At 33.0% G+C, this 18,657-nt stretch overlaps 1 protein-coding gene across 1 annotated transcript; it reads left to right on the forward strand.

Annotated features, from left to right (window-relative positions):
- Nucleotides 1-4,047: 4,047 nt before the first annotated feature.
- Nucleotides 4,048-6,618, forward strand: LOC133810348 (caltractin). The gene is made up of 7 exons (XM_062246054.1): nt 4,048-4,186; nt 5,028-5,148; nt 5,238-5,274; nt 5,361-5,388; nt 5,775-5,927; nt 6,002-6,104; nt 6,367-6,618. Exons 1-7 carry the CDS (start codon nt 4,184-4,186, stop codon nt 6,429-6,431), a joined length of 510 nt encoding a protein of 169 aa, XP_062102038.1. The 5' UTR covers nt 4,048-4,183; the 3' UTR covers nt 6,432-6,618.
- The last annotated feature ends 12,039 nt before the right edge of the window (nt 6,619-18,657 follow it).

The raw sequence follows: 18,657 nt of genomic DNA on the forward strand, positions 1-18,657 counted from the left end.
CGACCTCCTAATCAAGGCCCTAAACCTTATTAGGGATTTTAGAGCATTACATAATTCAATTTAATTAAATAATTAAAATAATAACTTAAAAATACCCTATATGGCCGAATACTATAGTATTTGCCAAGCCTTGGGATTTTTTCATTTTTGAATTCAAAGCATGCATCTAACCATTTCCAATAAAGTTCTGTTCTGGCGTTCAGCTACACCATTTTGTTTCGGAGTACCTGGGGCAGTAAGTTGAGATAAAATCTCAAGTTTAGTTAAATGGTCTTGGAAATGCATATCCAAATATTATTCACCCTTATCAGATCGCAAGATCTTTAATGTTTTACCTAATTGGTTTTGAGCCATAGTTAGGAGTTCTTGAAACTTTGAAAATGTTTATGATTTTCTATGCATTAGGTAAAGGCGTGAGTATCTAGAGTAATCGTCAATGAAAGTGATGAAATACTCAAAACCACCTCTGGCTTTCACATTCAGAGGTCCACAGACATCTGAATGTATTATTCCAAGTGGTTCTTTGGCCCTATCACCATTTGCAAAGAATGTACGCTTGGTCAATTTGCCTTCTAGACACGATTCACAGACTGGTAATTCACCCAAGGTGAGTTCCCTCAAAGGCATGTTCTTTGTAAGTCTTTGAATCCTATCATAGCCAATGTGACCTAGTCTCAAATGCCATAAATATGTCATGTTATTGTTATCGGTATTTTGACGTTTATTGGTCCTAGGTTTAGCTACTTTGAATAATTCAATATTAAGCACGAGGGGTTTGTTAGGTCGTAGAATATAAAGCCAGTTTTTTGAACATGCAATACAAAATTGTGATCCATTTAAAGAAATAGATATATTCGAACTTGTAAAAGTCATAACAAATTGTTCTAATTGCAACATGGAAACTGAAATTAAATTTTCACTAAAATCCAGAATAAAAAATACATTATTTAAAATTAAATATTTATTTTCGAACTTCAGGTGAGCCCTTCCTCTAGCTTGGATCGCAACGAACACGCTGTTCCCAACTCTAAAATTTAAGCCGCTTTCGCCCACCTCCCCCCACGATTCAAGAAGCTGTAAAGAATTACAAACATAGTTAGTAGATCCAAAATTGATAATCCAAACAGATTTATTATTTTCTAAAACACATGTTTCTAAGATAAATGGACTATAATCATTACCTTTGTTTTTCGTTGCTAAAACTTGGGGCAATCTTGTTTCCAATGCCCCTTCTCATTGTAGTGAAATCATTTACCTTTAACTTTCTTGTTCTTATTTTTCTTCCCCTTAGGCGTCTGTGCATCTGGTTGCGCACTCGTCTTTGCAACCTTTGCAGGCTTGGGGTTGGTGTTATGTCCACCTTCTTCTTATTTCTAGCTTTTGAAGATGAAGCTAGGTTAGCTTCAGCCTTAGCTGGATCAGCAGTAGCACCGACAATCTTTTTTTCTCCTCCCATACTCGGTCCACCCATGATAGACTCGAAAGTCTGACGCTCATTCATGAGCTACGTCAGACCATAATCAATTTTATTCAACACATAGTTGGTGGTGAATGGTAGGAAAGCTGGAGAGAGTGTTGAGGATCAAGCTGACTTGAGTCTTCACATCTATTGTTGCTCCATGCAGTTCAACTTCCTGAAAGTAGTTCGTCATCTTGATCAGGTGATCATGAATGTGCTGAGACGATGCCATCTGAGCATTGGCATACTTCTTGGTGGCCTCAAAATTAGTCTGTACAGACTTTGCCCTGAAGATGTCTTGGAGTTGATCCATGATTTCGTAGGTCGTCTCGACATTCTCCATCTTATTCTTGAGAGTGGCAACCATACTAGTCAACATGTAGTATCGTGCCTTGTTGTTCGCCGCCTGCCAACGCTCGTATTTGTCTCTTACAAACTTGGTAGCTCCTTCAGCTAGAACTTCTGGGGATTCCTCAGTCATGACGAACTTGGAGTTGTCACCAATCAACACAATGTTGATGTTTTGCTTCCACTTAAGGAAGTTTTCTCTAGTGAGTTTCTCCAACGAAAGTTGAGAAAGGATGGGAGTAGACACAACTATAATTAAAAATACAAATTATCAATAAAATAGAATTCAATCACTTTTGCTCAATAAAACTAGGGGTGAACATTTGACCCGCAAAACCCGCAAACTCGCCCGACCCGCAACGCGGAAACCCATTTTTTCGCAAAACCTGTTGGATTTGGGTGAAATCCGGTTCGAACCCGACTTGGTTCGGGTTTCAAAATATTACACACATGGGTTCGGGTGTGACCTGAACCCGAACCTAATTTTTTATTTTTTAAAATTATTCTGAAAATCCTAACCTAAAAAAAATAAATTGAAGCAAACTAACAACAAACTTTAAAAATAAAAAATAAACATGCGAAAAGTAAAAAAAAAAAAGTGACAAAAAAATAGTATTTTTGAAAAAATTGTACCAATGCCCATTTTCGGCCCAAAGTCCAATTGGCCCAGCCTAACACGAAACCTGACTCAACCAAACCCGACGAAACACGAAACTGAACAAAAACCCAAAAAATTCGAACCAAATTCAATACCACTTTTCTCCACCCGAAACCAGCAAAACCTAAACCCGATGCACCTGAAACCCGAAAATCTGACCCGTGTGCACCCCTAAATAAAAATTCTATTCACACAAATTTTAAGAAATAACACAACATAAACCATATATATGTAAAATATGAGAAGAAAAAAAACCTCCACGACAAACCACCTCCAACTCCACGGCGAGATTGTTTCTGCCATTTTCATATCTGATTTTTTTTCCAGATCTAAACCCAGGTGGCGGAGAGGCAGGCGTGGCCTAGACACGAACCCAGGAGGGGATGGGTGTTCAGAATCTGGACTCTTGGGTTGCCTGGGCTGAGTGCAATATGTGGTACAGGGAGCTGCGCAAAACAACGGGGATGGCTGGGGTTACGACGGGGTTTTGCGTGCAGGGGGTTCTTGTAGTGGTCGGAGGCAAGGGAGGAGGGTGGTTCATGGTTGGAGGTGATGCAGAGAGGTGGTCGAAGTGGAGGGTCGACAATGAGAGGCAGGCAGCGACTAGGGTTCTTGGTGAGGGAAGAGAAGAAGATGGGAGAGAGAGAAAGGGGGTGAATCTGTTTTTATTTTCCATCTTCAGGTTTGTGGTAACTGATTACCTACACATTCTTTGTGTGTATATTTCTGGGGGTAACTGGTTACCTTCACATTCTTTGTGTGTATATTTCTGGGTTCTTTATGGTAACCGGTTACCTTCACGGTCTCATATGTGTATATTTCTGAGTTCTTTATGGTAATTGGTTACCTATGTTACTAAAATTATAGTTACTTCTTCCTTTTTTAATTAAGTGTTCTTCCTTCAAATTTGATGTTTTTTTTTCATATTTAACATGAGTAACCTGTCACCCCTCTTATGGTAACTGGTTACTCCTCTTATGGCAGATGATTACTCCTCTCAGGGCAACTGTTTACCCCTCCTGATACATGTTTTTTAACCTAGATCTAGGAGTTTTATTATATATATGTGAAATATCAATAAAGTAACTGGTTACCTTACCCAAACTTTGAAAAGAAAATGTACAATCTAAAAAAAAGGAAAAACAATGTTTATAATAAATAAATAATAATAATAATAAACACAATTCATATTAAAAAAAAATTTGAAAAACAACCAAAGAAAAAATTAATATAAAAATAGTTATATAAAATTGATTAAGCTAAAAAATAATAATAAAATTACAAAAATACCATTCCAACTTAATAAAATTTGATTAAGAGTAAAACTATGGCTTAAACCAACTTTTATACAAAAATATGGGAAACTAAACCCATAAAAGTGAAAATTCTTAAAAAAATCCGTAGAATAAATTTGTTTTTTTTGAAAAAAAAAACCCTATTTTTGTAAACTTTATTAAAAACCCCACATAAAATGTAATTTCCACTTAAAATTTTGGAGCTGGAATGGAAGTCAAGAAAGTCCGGGCCCAAATCAAGCTTCAAGTCCATTTACAATCAACCTCAAATGCGCTAATGGGCCCAATTTAAAGAGAAAGGCCCAATGACCAAACGCGGCTGTGAACGGCGAGTTTTCTACGTAGCTGGTAAGAAAAAGCATAGGCACAGAACTTTCTTGAGTTAGTTTACAGTTCCCAAACGCATCGTTCTTCTCTGGAGCCATGGTATTTTTTGTTTCTTTCAATTTCCAATTTCAAGCTCTTTCTATTAACCTAACCTTAATTTCTTTTTCTGCTGTTAATTTCCCCAATTTGGATGTCTTGAGCTTCAAATTCTGTCTCGAATGTGAATTTAATTTATGTATTTACTTTTCTTTTTCGTGGATATTAAGTTTCTCTTGTATTGGGATTGAATTGAAATCAAAGTTTCATGAACTAATTGTGTATATTTTCAAACTTTCAAGTGAAATATGGATGGAATGTGAATTATTACTAAATGCTGTTATAATTCATCATTCATGGATCTAGGTTTTTTTTTCTTTTTCTGTTAGCTTAGACTGTAAATAAATTAGGTAGATTTAGAGCCCTGATCATGGTTTTAGGCATTTTTTTTTGGCTTATATATTGACTTGTTTTCATTTATTTTTGCTGGTTTGAAGAATATGCAGACACCCTCTATCGTAATAACTTTTATCAGTTTAAACTGTAGTGAAATTAGAGGAATGAGAAATTTGGTAGATTTGAAGTCCTGATCATTGTTCCCATGCATTGGTTTTTGAGTTGTATAGTGTAACTTGTTCACATTTATCTTTGCTGGTTGACGAAAAATACAAGCAAATACTATATACAGACACGCTTTGGATGATTGGGTTTCCCTCTATGTTGTATTACTTTTATCATGTCAAATTTAAAATGGGCTAACCATGACGGTGGTGACCATGAAGATGTGTAATGAAATGTATGAAAGAAGTTTCAGTGTCACGGTGACACAAGATATTATCTGAATTTGTGCTCGTAAAAGTTTAATCGAGACCATGGTTTTTATATTTGAAACTACTTTAAATAGGCAAGCCTTTATAGAGGACCATCTAGAAAGGACAAGCCTAGGGGGAGGCATCACGGGTTGAATCCGCAGAAGAAACAGGAGATTAAGGAAGCTTTTGAGTTATTTGACACTGATGGCTCAGGTTTACTTTTGTTTACTGGTGTATTTCTCTTAATGATGTATGTATCAGCTAATATTTATTGATCTTTGTTTTTCTAATCTGCTTTTTAGGAACCATCGATGCTAAAGAGCTGAATGTTGCCATGAGGTATGAAGATAAAATCAGATGTAGTTTTGTAGTCTTACAAGTTAATGACTCGTGAAGAAACTCATAATGAAACTTTTACATTACAGGGCTCTTGGTTTTGAGATGACAGAAGAGGTAATTTCAATATGCTTTCTGTAATGGTACGCTTAGTTGTTTATGTTTGTGACTCTATGGTTGTATGTCCTCCTGGAAATATTGAATTCTTGTCGTCTTGAACTTATATCCTTGAAAGGGCTTCCCCTTTGTTTGTTTCTGATCGTTTCTGATCATATGGTTCTTTGTCCAATTGGGCACCTGTTTTTATATTTTACTACTTTCTCCAACTTATTTTTCGGTAATGTATTTACTCTTAGTCAAGTGTTATCTAAGTCATTCAAATATTGCAGTTTTGATAGATGTATTATACTTCTTAGCTTTCTTCATTATGGTCATTATTTTCATTATTATTTTTGTCTAACTTTTACTATATTGCTAAATACATCTATGGTGGTTCATTGCAGCAAATAAATCAAATGATTGCAGATGTTGATAAGGATGGAAGTGGTGCAATTGATTTTGATGAGTTTGTGCACATGATGACAGCCAAAATTGGAGAGAGGGACACTAAAGAGGAGCTCAAGAAAGCCTTCCAAATCATTGACCAGGATAAGGATGTAAGGTTCTATTTCTCACTAATATGAGTTTGCCCCCATTGTCAATACCTTATTTTCTTTTCTGATAAATTTAGGGGAAAATATCTGCCTTGGATATTAAGCTCATTGCAAAGGATCTAGGCGAAAACTTCACTGAAGAAGAGATAGAAGATATGATTGAGGAAGCAGACCGAGATCGTGAGTCATCTTATGTTCAAACCTTTTTTATTTTGAAATATATCTCCTGTGCAATCAGGTTTCATTTTGGAAACTTGATGTCCCTACATAGGAAGCTAATACCTACTGTTGTTTATTGTCATTATTTGATAAATTACGTGCTGAACTCTTCCTACTTATGTCTTTGCTACCATTTTCTTTTTTGCTTTTTCTTCTGTGTGCTTAATAGATCCTACTTGTTATTGCTAATCATGGAATAATGGCTGTTGAAATAATTAAACAGATGATGGAGCAGTGAACCTTGACGAATTTATCAGGATGATGAAGAAAACATCTTATGGTTATTAGAAGGCAAGTATGTTATATCTGTCTGGTCGAATGCATAATCGATTATACTGTTTTGGATTAAAGTTATGTAAGTAAGAGGGCTTGAATTTGGATTTGCATAATGTATCTTATATGACATATATTTGTATCAATTGAATCTGTTTGTTTTCTTTGCTATTTTAATGCATTATGGACTTAGTTGATGTTATTGAAAGTGATTACCAATAGCAAATTTCTATAATGCTTTGCCCCCACCTAATATATTTTTTCTAGTTAATGGCACATAAAGTACTCGATATTTAATATTTTTAAAATGTTGCATTTTTATAATTTTTTTTTGGGTGAAAAAAATACCCAAGGTTAAAATGTAGCATTTAAATATCTATTTTTTTTACAGAAAAATATTAAAATTTCTAAAATGTAGTATTTAAATACCAAAGTTAATTTAAAAGATGCTATATATATTCTCAGTCTCACTTATAGGAGCATCACAAAATTATTTAATTACATCATCAGAACAAGACCGAGCTATATCATCGCAATCCCTCTTTGTTGTTGGCCATTACTGCACAATCCATATAATGAAACAATTAATGAGATGTCTATACGCCAAATTAACCACATAACATCATAATTAATAATGATCTCTATTCTGGTCATTAATTATAGAGAGAATTTAACAACTTTAACGCAATATTATATGAGGAGTGTTGCTGTTTGGAATTTTAAGGTGTACAACACCACATGAGATGTCACCTTATGATTGATTAACGATATTCTATAATACTTATTATATCGAAATGTGTGAGATTTGATATAGAATTGCACAAATAACGATATGTCACCTCTTTGTAGTGTTTGATAATATTAGTACCCTTAACAATATTTTTATACGAGTCATATGCATCTACACTAGCTAGTTATGTGGTCTCTACTGATTCCCACCAGTTGATAGGAAGATTTTATAACTGATTTTTAAGGTATTCTAATTGGGAAATTGAGTTTCTAATACCATGCTCCAAAATACAAATAGGATCAAAATGTTCCTCCCATAATTCTTTCTACCTCTTTCTATTGGTTTCTCCTCTCTCCCTCTCATCCTCTCTATTACTTGACCACACCACCTCTCTCTCAATTGACCCAAGCAGTTGGATTCCAAATTCTACAAGGCGGATTGTTACTCAGGGCTGATTGTTACCTGCTGAAGAAGCCACGACCATGCATATAAAGGCAATAGTGGTGTGAGGTCCACAGTCTGACCCAGAAACACGTGTGCCCACTTACATTGTCCACCATTTTCAGAGATGTGGATGTACTCTGTATGCCTAGATCATCTCGAACAACTTCGAGCATGGCTACTCGGGGTGGCAAAAGACACGGCTTGCATGCTGGACAAGATAAATTTAGTACATCTAGTCCACTTGACACATTTTTCCAGTTTCCCATTATGTAAACCATGTAATTAAGATATGCCTTGTAATCAGCTCTCCTTAAAGGGCTCTAAGCATCCACAATTGTGTATAAATAGGACTTGGATCTCATTATAAATACAAGCCAATTGGAGCAAGCCAAAACTCTATCAAATTGCAAACCCAAAGAAAACTTGAGCGTTGTAAGTTCTTAGTTAATAATATTGTTTCGTGAACTAGGTCTCTAATTAAATGGTTGAACCACGTAAAAATCTTCTTGTTTTGTTTGTTTTTAGATTATTAAATCTCTCCTAATCTTAGTTGACAAAAACTCATGTCAACACAACACCATCAAAGCTTGATTTTGAAAGAAAAAATCGTTGTAAAATTAGCATTTCAATGATTATATCAAAACGTGATTTTAGAAGTCAAAATCGATGCAAGATTGATGGTTCTATTAAAACTTGATTTTGGAAGTAAAAAAGGATGCAAGATTGATGGCTCTATTAGAACTTGATTTTGGAAGTAAAAAAGATGCATAATTGATGGTTTCATCAAAACATGATTTTTGGAAGTCAATTTCGATGTAATTACAATGCAAAATCGATAATTCTATTAAAACTTGATTTTGGAAGTCATAGTTGATGTAGAATCGTTGCAAAATTAAAAAAAAACATGAATTTAGTTGCCAAAACTATAATATATTTTTAAATAAAATAGTGGGCCAAACATACCAAAATTAAAAAAAAAGAAAAAACAAAACAAAAAAATCAAATGGATAGCCGAATAAAAAGTTATGCATCTTCAAAGTTTTATCAATGCAAAGTTTTTTTTTATTGTGCATCAAATTGCATTGAAATTGGCTTCTAAAATCAGGTTTTGATAGAAGCATCAAAGTGTATCGATTTTGTCTTCTAAGATCAAGTTTTGGTGGAACTATCGATTGTGCATTGATTTTGACTTCCAAGATCAAGTTTTGATGGAACAATTGCTTTTGCATCAATTGTGTTTCTTTTTTAGCATTGATTTTGACTTCCAAAATCCTGATTTGATAGAACCATTAATTTTGCATCGAAATTAACTTCAAAATCACATTTTGATGGAACCATCACTTTTGTCTTCCAAAATCAAGTTTTTATGTAACCATTGATTTTGCATCATTTTTGCAGCAATTTTACATCGAAAAATTGCATAAAAAATAGATCGATCACATGTTTATAAATATGAAAAAAAACAAAAATCCTAAAAAGTTGCAAACAAAACTACAAAAACATAAAACAGAACAGTTCAAAATATATAACATTGGTTTGAACATATATAAACCATCATCACATCGGGATTTTCATGAGTTTAATAAACTCTAACTTTGAGTTTTTAAGTGGAGAAAGAAAAAGTTTCTTATTATAGATATATATAAAAGAAAAATATATATGTGATTTTTATTATAAGGGGTTAGAATAGGTGATATTTATATAAACAAAATTTTAAGTGTGGATGACCCTGACTTAATTTAACTAGGGCATCACACCTCAAGCATCTACAATAATATCATGCAATGTAGAAGTTAATTAGCTAGGGCATTGGTGATACCATATATACGTTTGAGCAGTGATCATGAATAAAGACACTTGTGCTTAAAGAAAGGAAGAGACACTAAGGTAATAAAAAAACACTTCTATATATAAATGAAAACGTGATTTAAAAAATAGAAAATAAAAAATATATTTATGAAAACATACTCAAAATCCTTCATCAAAAATAAAAATGAAATGACAATTTATCGTTTTCTCTCCGTTTCAGTCCAACACTATACATATGAATATTCATTAAACATATATAATAATGGCAACCCATCTTTTCCGATGACGATTGATCACTCTTTGTCTTCTCATCAAAATGGAGATATATCGTTTGCAAGCTCTCAATGAATATTATTCTTTGTTGAATATTCTGAAGTTTCAGATCTACCAATTAATAAGCTCTAAGAATGTTTCAGAAGATTCTGCATAGAAAACTGGATGAGGAAGAAAGTGAGGTTAAGAAGTTGAATCGTGGAAATGGGTTCTGCTATGAGGACAGGTCATGAATGAAGAAAGATAATATATAGCAAATCATATATTTTTTAATTTTATAAATATATAATTTATTCTAAAATTATAGCTTTTGAATCCACAACCACAACCACAACCAATCTTAATCATTATTAATCAACCTTAACCTCTAATCCTTAATTAACAAGTTAATTAATTTATACATAGGAGAGATGGTGTAGAATAAATTAGAGGGACCAGTTAAGTCATGAATCGTGATGACACATTCTACAATATATATATATATATCTATACTACATATAAATAACGTACAATATATACGTTTGTTTAGTTTTATTTATAAAATTTATTAATTATTTTTATTAAATTTATATTAATGTCATATAAATTTCAAATAAATATCCTATTTTAATTAAATAATTTATTTTTTTATTTTTGTTTATTTTAATTTTTGAATTTGGAAATAACAACACCAGATTATATATTATATGTTTAATGTAATATTAAATATTATAGGTGAATTTTAAATTTAAGTTTATTGCTATTTTTTTAAAAGTAATTTGTTGCTAATTGACAGTAGATTATATTATATGTTTAATATAATATTATTCTAATAAGTGAGTTTAAGCTTAATTATATTTTATTTAAGTTATAAAACGTATGATTTTATTATTTTTAAATAATTATCATATTTTAATTTGTTTAATTATTTATTATTTTTAAATAATTATCATTGTAAAATATCTAAAAAATATCTTATTTTAATTTGTTTAATTATTTATTATTTTTAAATAATCATCATTCAAAAATATCATATTTTAATTTTTTTAATTATTTATTTTATTTTATTTAAGTTTAAGTGTTTACAAATCACCATTAAATATATTAATATTCTGTTAAATATAAAAATATTCAATTAAAGTTAACGGAAAAATTAAATAAAAAATCGTTAAAACCAAAAATTTCCATTATCTACCTACTTATATAGAAGATATATAAAATACTTCTGAATGATTATTATCCATAGATGATTATTATTAATCACTAAATAAGTTTTTTATAATGAATTATTATAATGATAATGAAAATAAATATCATAATTATAATATATATTATCATGCATATATATATTTATTATTGTATATTTTGTAATTATTTAGAATATTTTCTAAATTTTCATAAAATTTTGAAAACTAATTTTAAATATGTTAATTTTTATATACATAAAACAAATTAGTCAAATATGCAATATGATAAATTATTTAGAATTTTCTAAAATTTGTGAGAAAGATAATAAATAAAACCTACTTTAACAGTCTCATTTTCATGTTACACTTTCGAAGCTTCTTCTGTTTGATGTTTCTAATTTTTAAGAAATAAATAAATAAAGAGTATAGTCGTGTAATGGTTCAGAGTTGCCACGACAGCAAAATAAAACACCTGAAAAAGAGTCAGTTATTAGATCGAACTTTCGAAGAGCCACGTGTCGGTTTCCCACGTAAGCATTAAAATAACGTACGTGGCAATACCCAGCACAAGCCCAGTTGTGGACCTTACATAGTTCCTTCAGATGCCTCCACGTGTTAGTAAAGAAAAACACGTGTGCCCTACTAACTCATCCAAAAAAAAAATAACACAAGTGACACGTAAAAAAATTTATATTGTATTGAGATGTAATTAAATAAATTATACTACTCTTTTTTGTTTGTCGCAATAAATTTACAATCTTTAAAGCAATTTTTATTTTTATTTTTATTTTTTATGTATATGTATAAATAAGAATAAATAATATATTCAATCATTTTATGTTTTCATTTGGCAAAAAGATTACAATACATTTAATTTGTCAATTAATTTTATCAGTGTGAAAAGAGAAAAAGAAGAGTAATTTATTAACTACAATCTCTATTTCTCAAATTTTTTGTTCTATAATAAGTGAGACATATTTGAGAGAGCAAATTTGAAAATATATGAGGGTTTTTGGCACCTTAATTAAAAAATTATTTTTTGTTTTTAAAAGCTAAAAATTATTTTTTAAAAATAAGTTGTGGTGTTTGACATTTTTTTCAGAAAACAATTTTTAAAAACAAAGTTACAAAAAATAGAAAATTTTGATAACAACAAAAAGTTGTTTTCAAATTTTCTTTCCTTACTTTCGCACTTCTTATTTTTCATAATTTTTTCTTCCAAATTATTTTATCTCATTATTTATTACAAACTTTTACAAAAAATTTCTCTTTGTAAATATATTTGTTAATTTTTTATTTAAGATTTAAAAAAAATAAAACTAAAAAATTGTTTTTAGAAAACATTAACCAAACACCTCTTGTTTTTTGAAAACTACAAAAAAAGTTTTTTGTTCTCATTTCTAAAAACATAATTTTGAAAACAAAAAACAATGCCAAACAAGCCCATATTTTTTTAATTCGAGTTCTCTCTACATCTCTCGATTTTGTTTTGATCACCTACTTTCTTTAATTAGTAAATTATTTATAAAAATATAATTTTATAAATTGATAGAAACTGTCTATATATATATATCTCTTTTATATAAGAAGTGTATAAATAACAAAAATTATTGGTTTTAACGATTTTTTATTTGTTAATGTTAACTTTAACGGAATATTTTTATATTTAACAGAATATTCATATATTTAACGGTAGTTTGTAAACATTTAAACTTAAATAAAATAAATTAAAAAAAGATATTTTTGAGATATTTTACAGTGATAATTATTTAAAAATAATAAATAAATAAACAAATTAAAATGAGATATTTTTGAGATATTTTACAATAATAATTATTTAAAAATAGTAAATAATTAAACAAATTAAAATATAATATTTTTGAGATATTTTACAATGATAATTATTTAAAAATAATAAAACTTAAACTCGCTTATTAGAATAATATCATATTAAACATATAATATAATCTATTGTGAATTAGCAATAAATTACTCATTTTTTAAAAAAACTAGTAAGAAACTTAAATTTAAAATCTATGTATAATATTTAATATTACATTAAACATATAATATATAATCTGGTGTTGTTACTTCCAAATTCAAAAATTAAAATAAACAAAAATAAATAAATAAATTATTTAATTAAAATAGGATATTGATTTGAAATTTATATGACATTAATATAAATTTAATAAAAATAATTAATAAATTCTATAAATAAAACTAAGCAAACGCGCATATTGCATATTACTTGTATCTAGTATATATATAAATGAGAGCTTTAAGGAAATTATGTGGCACTCTAAAATCTCTTCAAAACACTCTTCTATTTTCTCATTTAATCTAATTTTTTTATGGATTAACATAATAATAGTAGTTTTTTTATTCATTTTATTTTTTTTTATTCTTTTTATTAATTAATTTTAAAATAATGTTAATTTAAATTCAAAACTAAAATATCTTAAAAATTAAAAATATCAATATATATATACATATTAATTTGATTACAAATCTATTTAGCTTAAATATCTTAACTACTTAATCATTGAAAAATACTAAAAAAATAACTTTAATTAAAAAAATGTACAATACATGTTTTCTCACATTTTCAATAAAGATGTGGATGTTGACGTAAATATCTTAACAACTTAATCATTGAAAAATACTAAAAAAATAAATTTAATTAAAAAAATGTACAATACACGTTTTCAACAAAAGATGCAGATGTTGATGTAAAGCACGAAAAATTCTTTTTAGAAACAAGGAACACATTATGAATTAAAAAGAATATTAATAAAAAAAAATTAATTAATTAATTAATTTAAAAAAAATTTAAATCGAATAAATTATTTTCAAGTTATACATATTCATGTGCTTAAACAAATGACACCTCTAATTTATGATCGACGATGACAATAATAATAATAATTATAAATGCTTATTTAAATTATTTATGTTTTTTCAATAAATAAAAATGTCTATATATAGTAATAATAATAAAATCTATCTATTTATATTTTAACTTTTTGACAAAACACGAGATCCAAATGTTAGTTTTTAACAATAAAAGATCCAAACGGGTAATGTTGACACTGTTTTTCGTCAACCTAAAGAAGAAGAGCAATTAAACAAAATATACCAAAAGAAACAGAAAATATAAGCAGGATTTTTATGTGGTTCAGCAGTTAAAATCTGTCTAGTCCACGAGTCTGTGTTACTAATTCTTTGGAATTCTCTGATAGCTTTTTGGAAGCAATTGTACAGATTTTTTTTCTCAATATCAATGATTCGATCCATACAAATGAATTATCCCACTCTATTTATAGAGGGGTTTTCTGAATCGCTTCCCACATATTTCGGGAAGTTACTCTACAAATCAAATCATATAATTCCATTAAATGCATATAGTTATCACGTACGCGGTAATATCCCATAATATGTGGGATTTAATAACAAATTATATCAGATCCCTTAAACATAGGGAATTTATAACAATAAATACATTCACACACAGCCGACGAGCTTGGATGCTAGATTCACGTGCCTTCGAGACTGTTTGCCCATCACAAGTTCGTTATCTTGATTCGCATATGCTCCCAACAAGTAATTATTGACGAAACCATCTTCTTCGAGCTTACACCTCTCGAGCTCGAACCGTCTTGTTTGAGGGCAGGAAATGAATTCAGAACTTTATACAAGTGTTGAACCATTGCTACTGTGAGTTGCGAACCTAACTTATAACCTCAGAGCACCTCCGAGACCACGTAGTTCCCGAGCTCACCAATCTGAGGTTGCCACTTGCTGCCTTAGCGAGACTGTCCTTGACTTGCGGGTCTCATGATGACCGTGCTAATCTCGAGCTTACGCCTCACGAGCCTGAGTTTCGAGATCAACAATTCCCATTCTCGAAATCTGGGTGTAACAGGTAATCAACCAAATTATACGTAGTTCAAATAATCTATCTTTATATTCATATTTTTAACATTTTGACAAAACACAAGGTCCACAAGTTAATTTTAAAATATAAAGGTTCAAAATGTTGTGAACCCTTATAGAAAACATAAAATATATATATTTATATAACTTACTTTTTATAAATAATTTTTAACCTTTTGAATAAATATATGATCCAAAGGTTAATTTTTAAAAATAAAGAATCAAAACGAGTAATTGGCCAAAATATAGTATTCAAATAATCGATCTATATATTCCTATTTTAACCTCTTGAAAAAACTTGAGGTTCACAAGATAATTTTTAAAAATAAAGGTTCCAATGGGTAATCGACTAAAATACAAGGTTCAAAATGGTGTGGACTTGTGATAGACAAGTAGTCTCGAAGGCATAATGAACCCAGTATCTATGCTAGTCGGTTACGTGTGAATGTATTTATTGTTGTAAAATCTCTATGTTTAAGGGATATGATGTAATTAGTTATCTCATCCCACACTCTACGGGATATTATCATACACGTAGAAAATAATGCATTAATTGGCATTATATTATTTGATTAACAAAATATCTTCCCGAAATATGTGGGAACGAATTCTGAGACCTCCTCTATAAATAGAGAAGGAAACTCCATTTGTAAGGGACGAGAAACTGATTTCTGGAGAGAAAACTCTGGGCAACTATTCTTTGAAAGTTTCCAGAAGACTCCCAAGTGCTAATAACACAGACTTGTGGACTAGGCAGATTTTAATTGCTGAACCACGTAAAAAGATCCCATTTTCATCTTTTTATTTCATTTCCTCAAATATATTCTTGTTTAATTCCTCTCCTTTTTAAGTTGACGAAAAACGACGTCAACAGTTTGGTGCTTTCATTGAGAGCCATTAAACAGTGCGTGAGTCTGTTTAGTCAGAGAGCCTCTCGGATTAGCAATGGCAGCAAAGGATCCCAATATACCTGAGGAGGAAATTCCAAATGAAGATGAATACCTCCGACGATCTGCAAAGCAGCCTATGGTGAATTCTGATCCCGATGAGAGGAGTGACTCGTCTAACTCCCGGGGACCACCTGCCCACAAGGCCGACGAGGATATGTACTACAATCCCGAGATATATATGTTCCAATCGTGGAACTCGAGAATTTCCAACTGCGTAAGCAGTTGGCAAAAGCTACAAAACGCAATGAAAAGCTAGCCAGACTAGCTGTTGAAGCATAGACGGCTCAGGCCCCGCCTCCGCAAGATACCCAGGCTCCGCCTCCGTGGGACGCTCAAGTCCCACCTCGTAGGCCCAGGGGGCGACCTCATAAGAATGCGGCCACCGGAAGGGTAGAGCAAGCTCCGCCACCAGCATCGCATCCTGTTCCACCGAGACCCCAAAGAAGTAACCGGGCTGAAGGTGCTGCCAACCCAACGGCAGAGCCACAAGCAGGAATAGGGAATAACTGAGCCCCCTCAGGAGCTCGGACCCAAAATTCTAGTGCCACGCAGAATGTACCAGAGCCTGATCACGCGAATTCGGGGCCATCTAGGCCCCACAATGGAAGGTAGCCACCTTCTCCAATAAGGCACCCGCCGTCGCCAATAAGGCACCCCTCGCCAGGTCGGAGGGTTCCACGACTGGCCCACCAAGATAGGGATAGGCGAGCTGGGCGTAGACATGGAAATGAAGAAGCTGCTCGAGAGCATAAGGTTCCTCATCCTACGAGGAGCCAGATGTCACGGTCTCAAACTATTGAGACGAGGAGGCCGACAGGAAACCCATCTCGTAATAATCATGCAACGAGCCATGTCAGCGAAAGCTTGGATTACCCTAGGTTCGTGAGTATATATAACATGGAGCCCAGAAATGCCGGAAATCAAGGAGATCACCCAGATCTACCGGAACATTTAAGCCATAATCGGGGACGTGATAATCCCCTGAATCTAGATCTATGAGATCATCTGAACAGTCGCAAGCAGCCAATTTACAATCTTGCACCGAGATGGGGAATTGGAGTTGTAATCAATGATAACCAGCTCCCTTCGGTCCAGGCCAGGCCTCCTGTAGATTCAGTCCAAGAGAGGATTGAGCAGTTGGAGTGAGCATTCAGGCTCTTGCAGAATGAGTGCAACCATGAAAGGGATGAAGAGTTCAATGAAGAACTCGAGCCATTTGCCCTACATATCTCTTACACTCATTTCCCTCAGGGATTTAGAATCCCTCATGTCCCACCATTTGACAGAAATTCTGATCCGTACAGCCATCTAAGCACGTTAAACACGATCATGCGCACCAGCAGTGTGGGCTACGAGCTTAGGTGTATGCTGTTCCCAGCCTCTCTCATGGGACCAGCAACAAATTGGTTTGAAAAATACAAAAGACATTTGATTGCCTCCTGGGATCTATTGTCGAGAGATTTCAAGAAACAATTAAAAGCCATGGTTGGCATTAGGCCCGAGGCTTCAACCTGAACCAATGTCTAGCAGCAGCCAAATGAGTCACTAAAAGGTTACCTCACAAGGTTTAACTTAGAAGTCGCTCGAGCTCGAGATGTCGATGATAGTGGCCATTTAATGGCTATTCGAGCCGGAGTAATGCCTGGAAGTCGTCTCTAGGAAGATTTGCAAAGAAAGCCTGTAAGGTCCTTAACCGAGTTCAATCGAAGAGCTCAGAGGTTTGTTAATGTAGAGGAGGCGAGGTCAGAATTTAATATGACCTCTCAGCCCATAACTACAACAACGAATGCAAACTCTGCCTCAACCTCGGTGGATCCTACAACTTCAAAACCCCCTAGGGACCCTTCTAAGAGAAAGAAAAATGAAGGGAATAACCCTGAGGCAGATAGGGGAAAGAAGAAGAAAGGGGAAAGATACTTCTCCGTATACAAGATGTATACCGAGCTCAATGAGTCTCGGGAGAATATCTACCTGGCTAATGAAAACAAGGTTCCTTTCAGACGACCTGATTCCATTAGGAACCAAAAGGCGAAAAGAGACTCTAGTAAGTATTGTAGATTCCATAGAGACATCGGACATACAACCGATGAATGTCGACAGTTAAAAGACGAGATCGAAGGATTGATCTTGAGGGGATATTTCGGGCAGTATGTAAGAAACCGAAACCCCAATCAGGCTTCCACCAGCCAGAGGGCAGCAACTGCACCGCCTGCCCAGAACAGTAACTCCCCGATCTCGAGAAGATGAACGACCCCCTCCGATTGATGGAGAAGATGTTATAACCATCTCGGGGGGACCCCATATCGCAAGATCGGGCAACAATGCCCAGAAAAGATATGTGAATGAGTTAAAGACTGGTGACGTTTCTCCCTACGAACCCGAACCAAGAGCTCTGAAACAACAAAGGGTTGAAACTCAACCCATAACTTTCACTGAAGATGACACGTCCCACATACAGTTCCCTCATAGTGACCCTCTAGTCATCACCATTCAGCTCGCAAACAAGAGGGTACACTGAGTCCTAATTGACAACGGGAGTTCGATGAATATCCTTTATAAGGCTACTTTAGAAAAGATAGGACTCGCGCTTCGCAACCTAAAAGCCTGTGCAACTACGTTGTACAACTTTTCATGAGAAGGGATTGCCTGCATGGGATCCATTGAACTCCTTGTGACCTTGGGAGACTGCCCAGTCTCTGTAACTAGGATGATGGAGTTCGTTGTAGTGGATCTTTCATCGGCCTATAACGTACTGCTTGGGAGACCCGCCCTAGTAGGGCTGAGGGCAGTTTCGTCTGTTAGGCATTTGGCCATCAACTTCCTGACTTCTAGTTGCATCAAGACTCTAAAAGAGGACCAGCTCGCAAGGAGGGAATGCTATAGCATTTTTGTTAGAGGGAAAAAATAAACAAGTGCACAGCCACTTGTCATAA

Source organism: Humulus lupulus, chromosome 1, assembly GCF_963169125.1.
Source record: "Humulus lupulus chromosome 1, drHumLupu1.1, whole genome shotgun sequence".
NCBI lineage: Eukaryota > Viridiplantae > Streptophyta > Magnoliopsida > Rosales > Cannabaceae > Humulus > Humulus lupulus.

Excerpts from the sequence above, each read along its gene's own strand:
- LOC133810348 (XM_062246054.1), top strand. Across the intron at positions 5,275-5,360 it reads GAGCTGAATGTTGCCATGAG|GGCTCTTGGTTTTGAGATGA; the intron begins GTATGAAGATAA and ends TTTACATTACAG. Across the intron at positions 5,928-6,001 it reads TCATTGACCAGGATAAGGAT|GGGAAAATATCTGCCTTGGA; the intron begins GTAAGGTTCTAT and ends TGATAAATTTAG.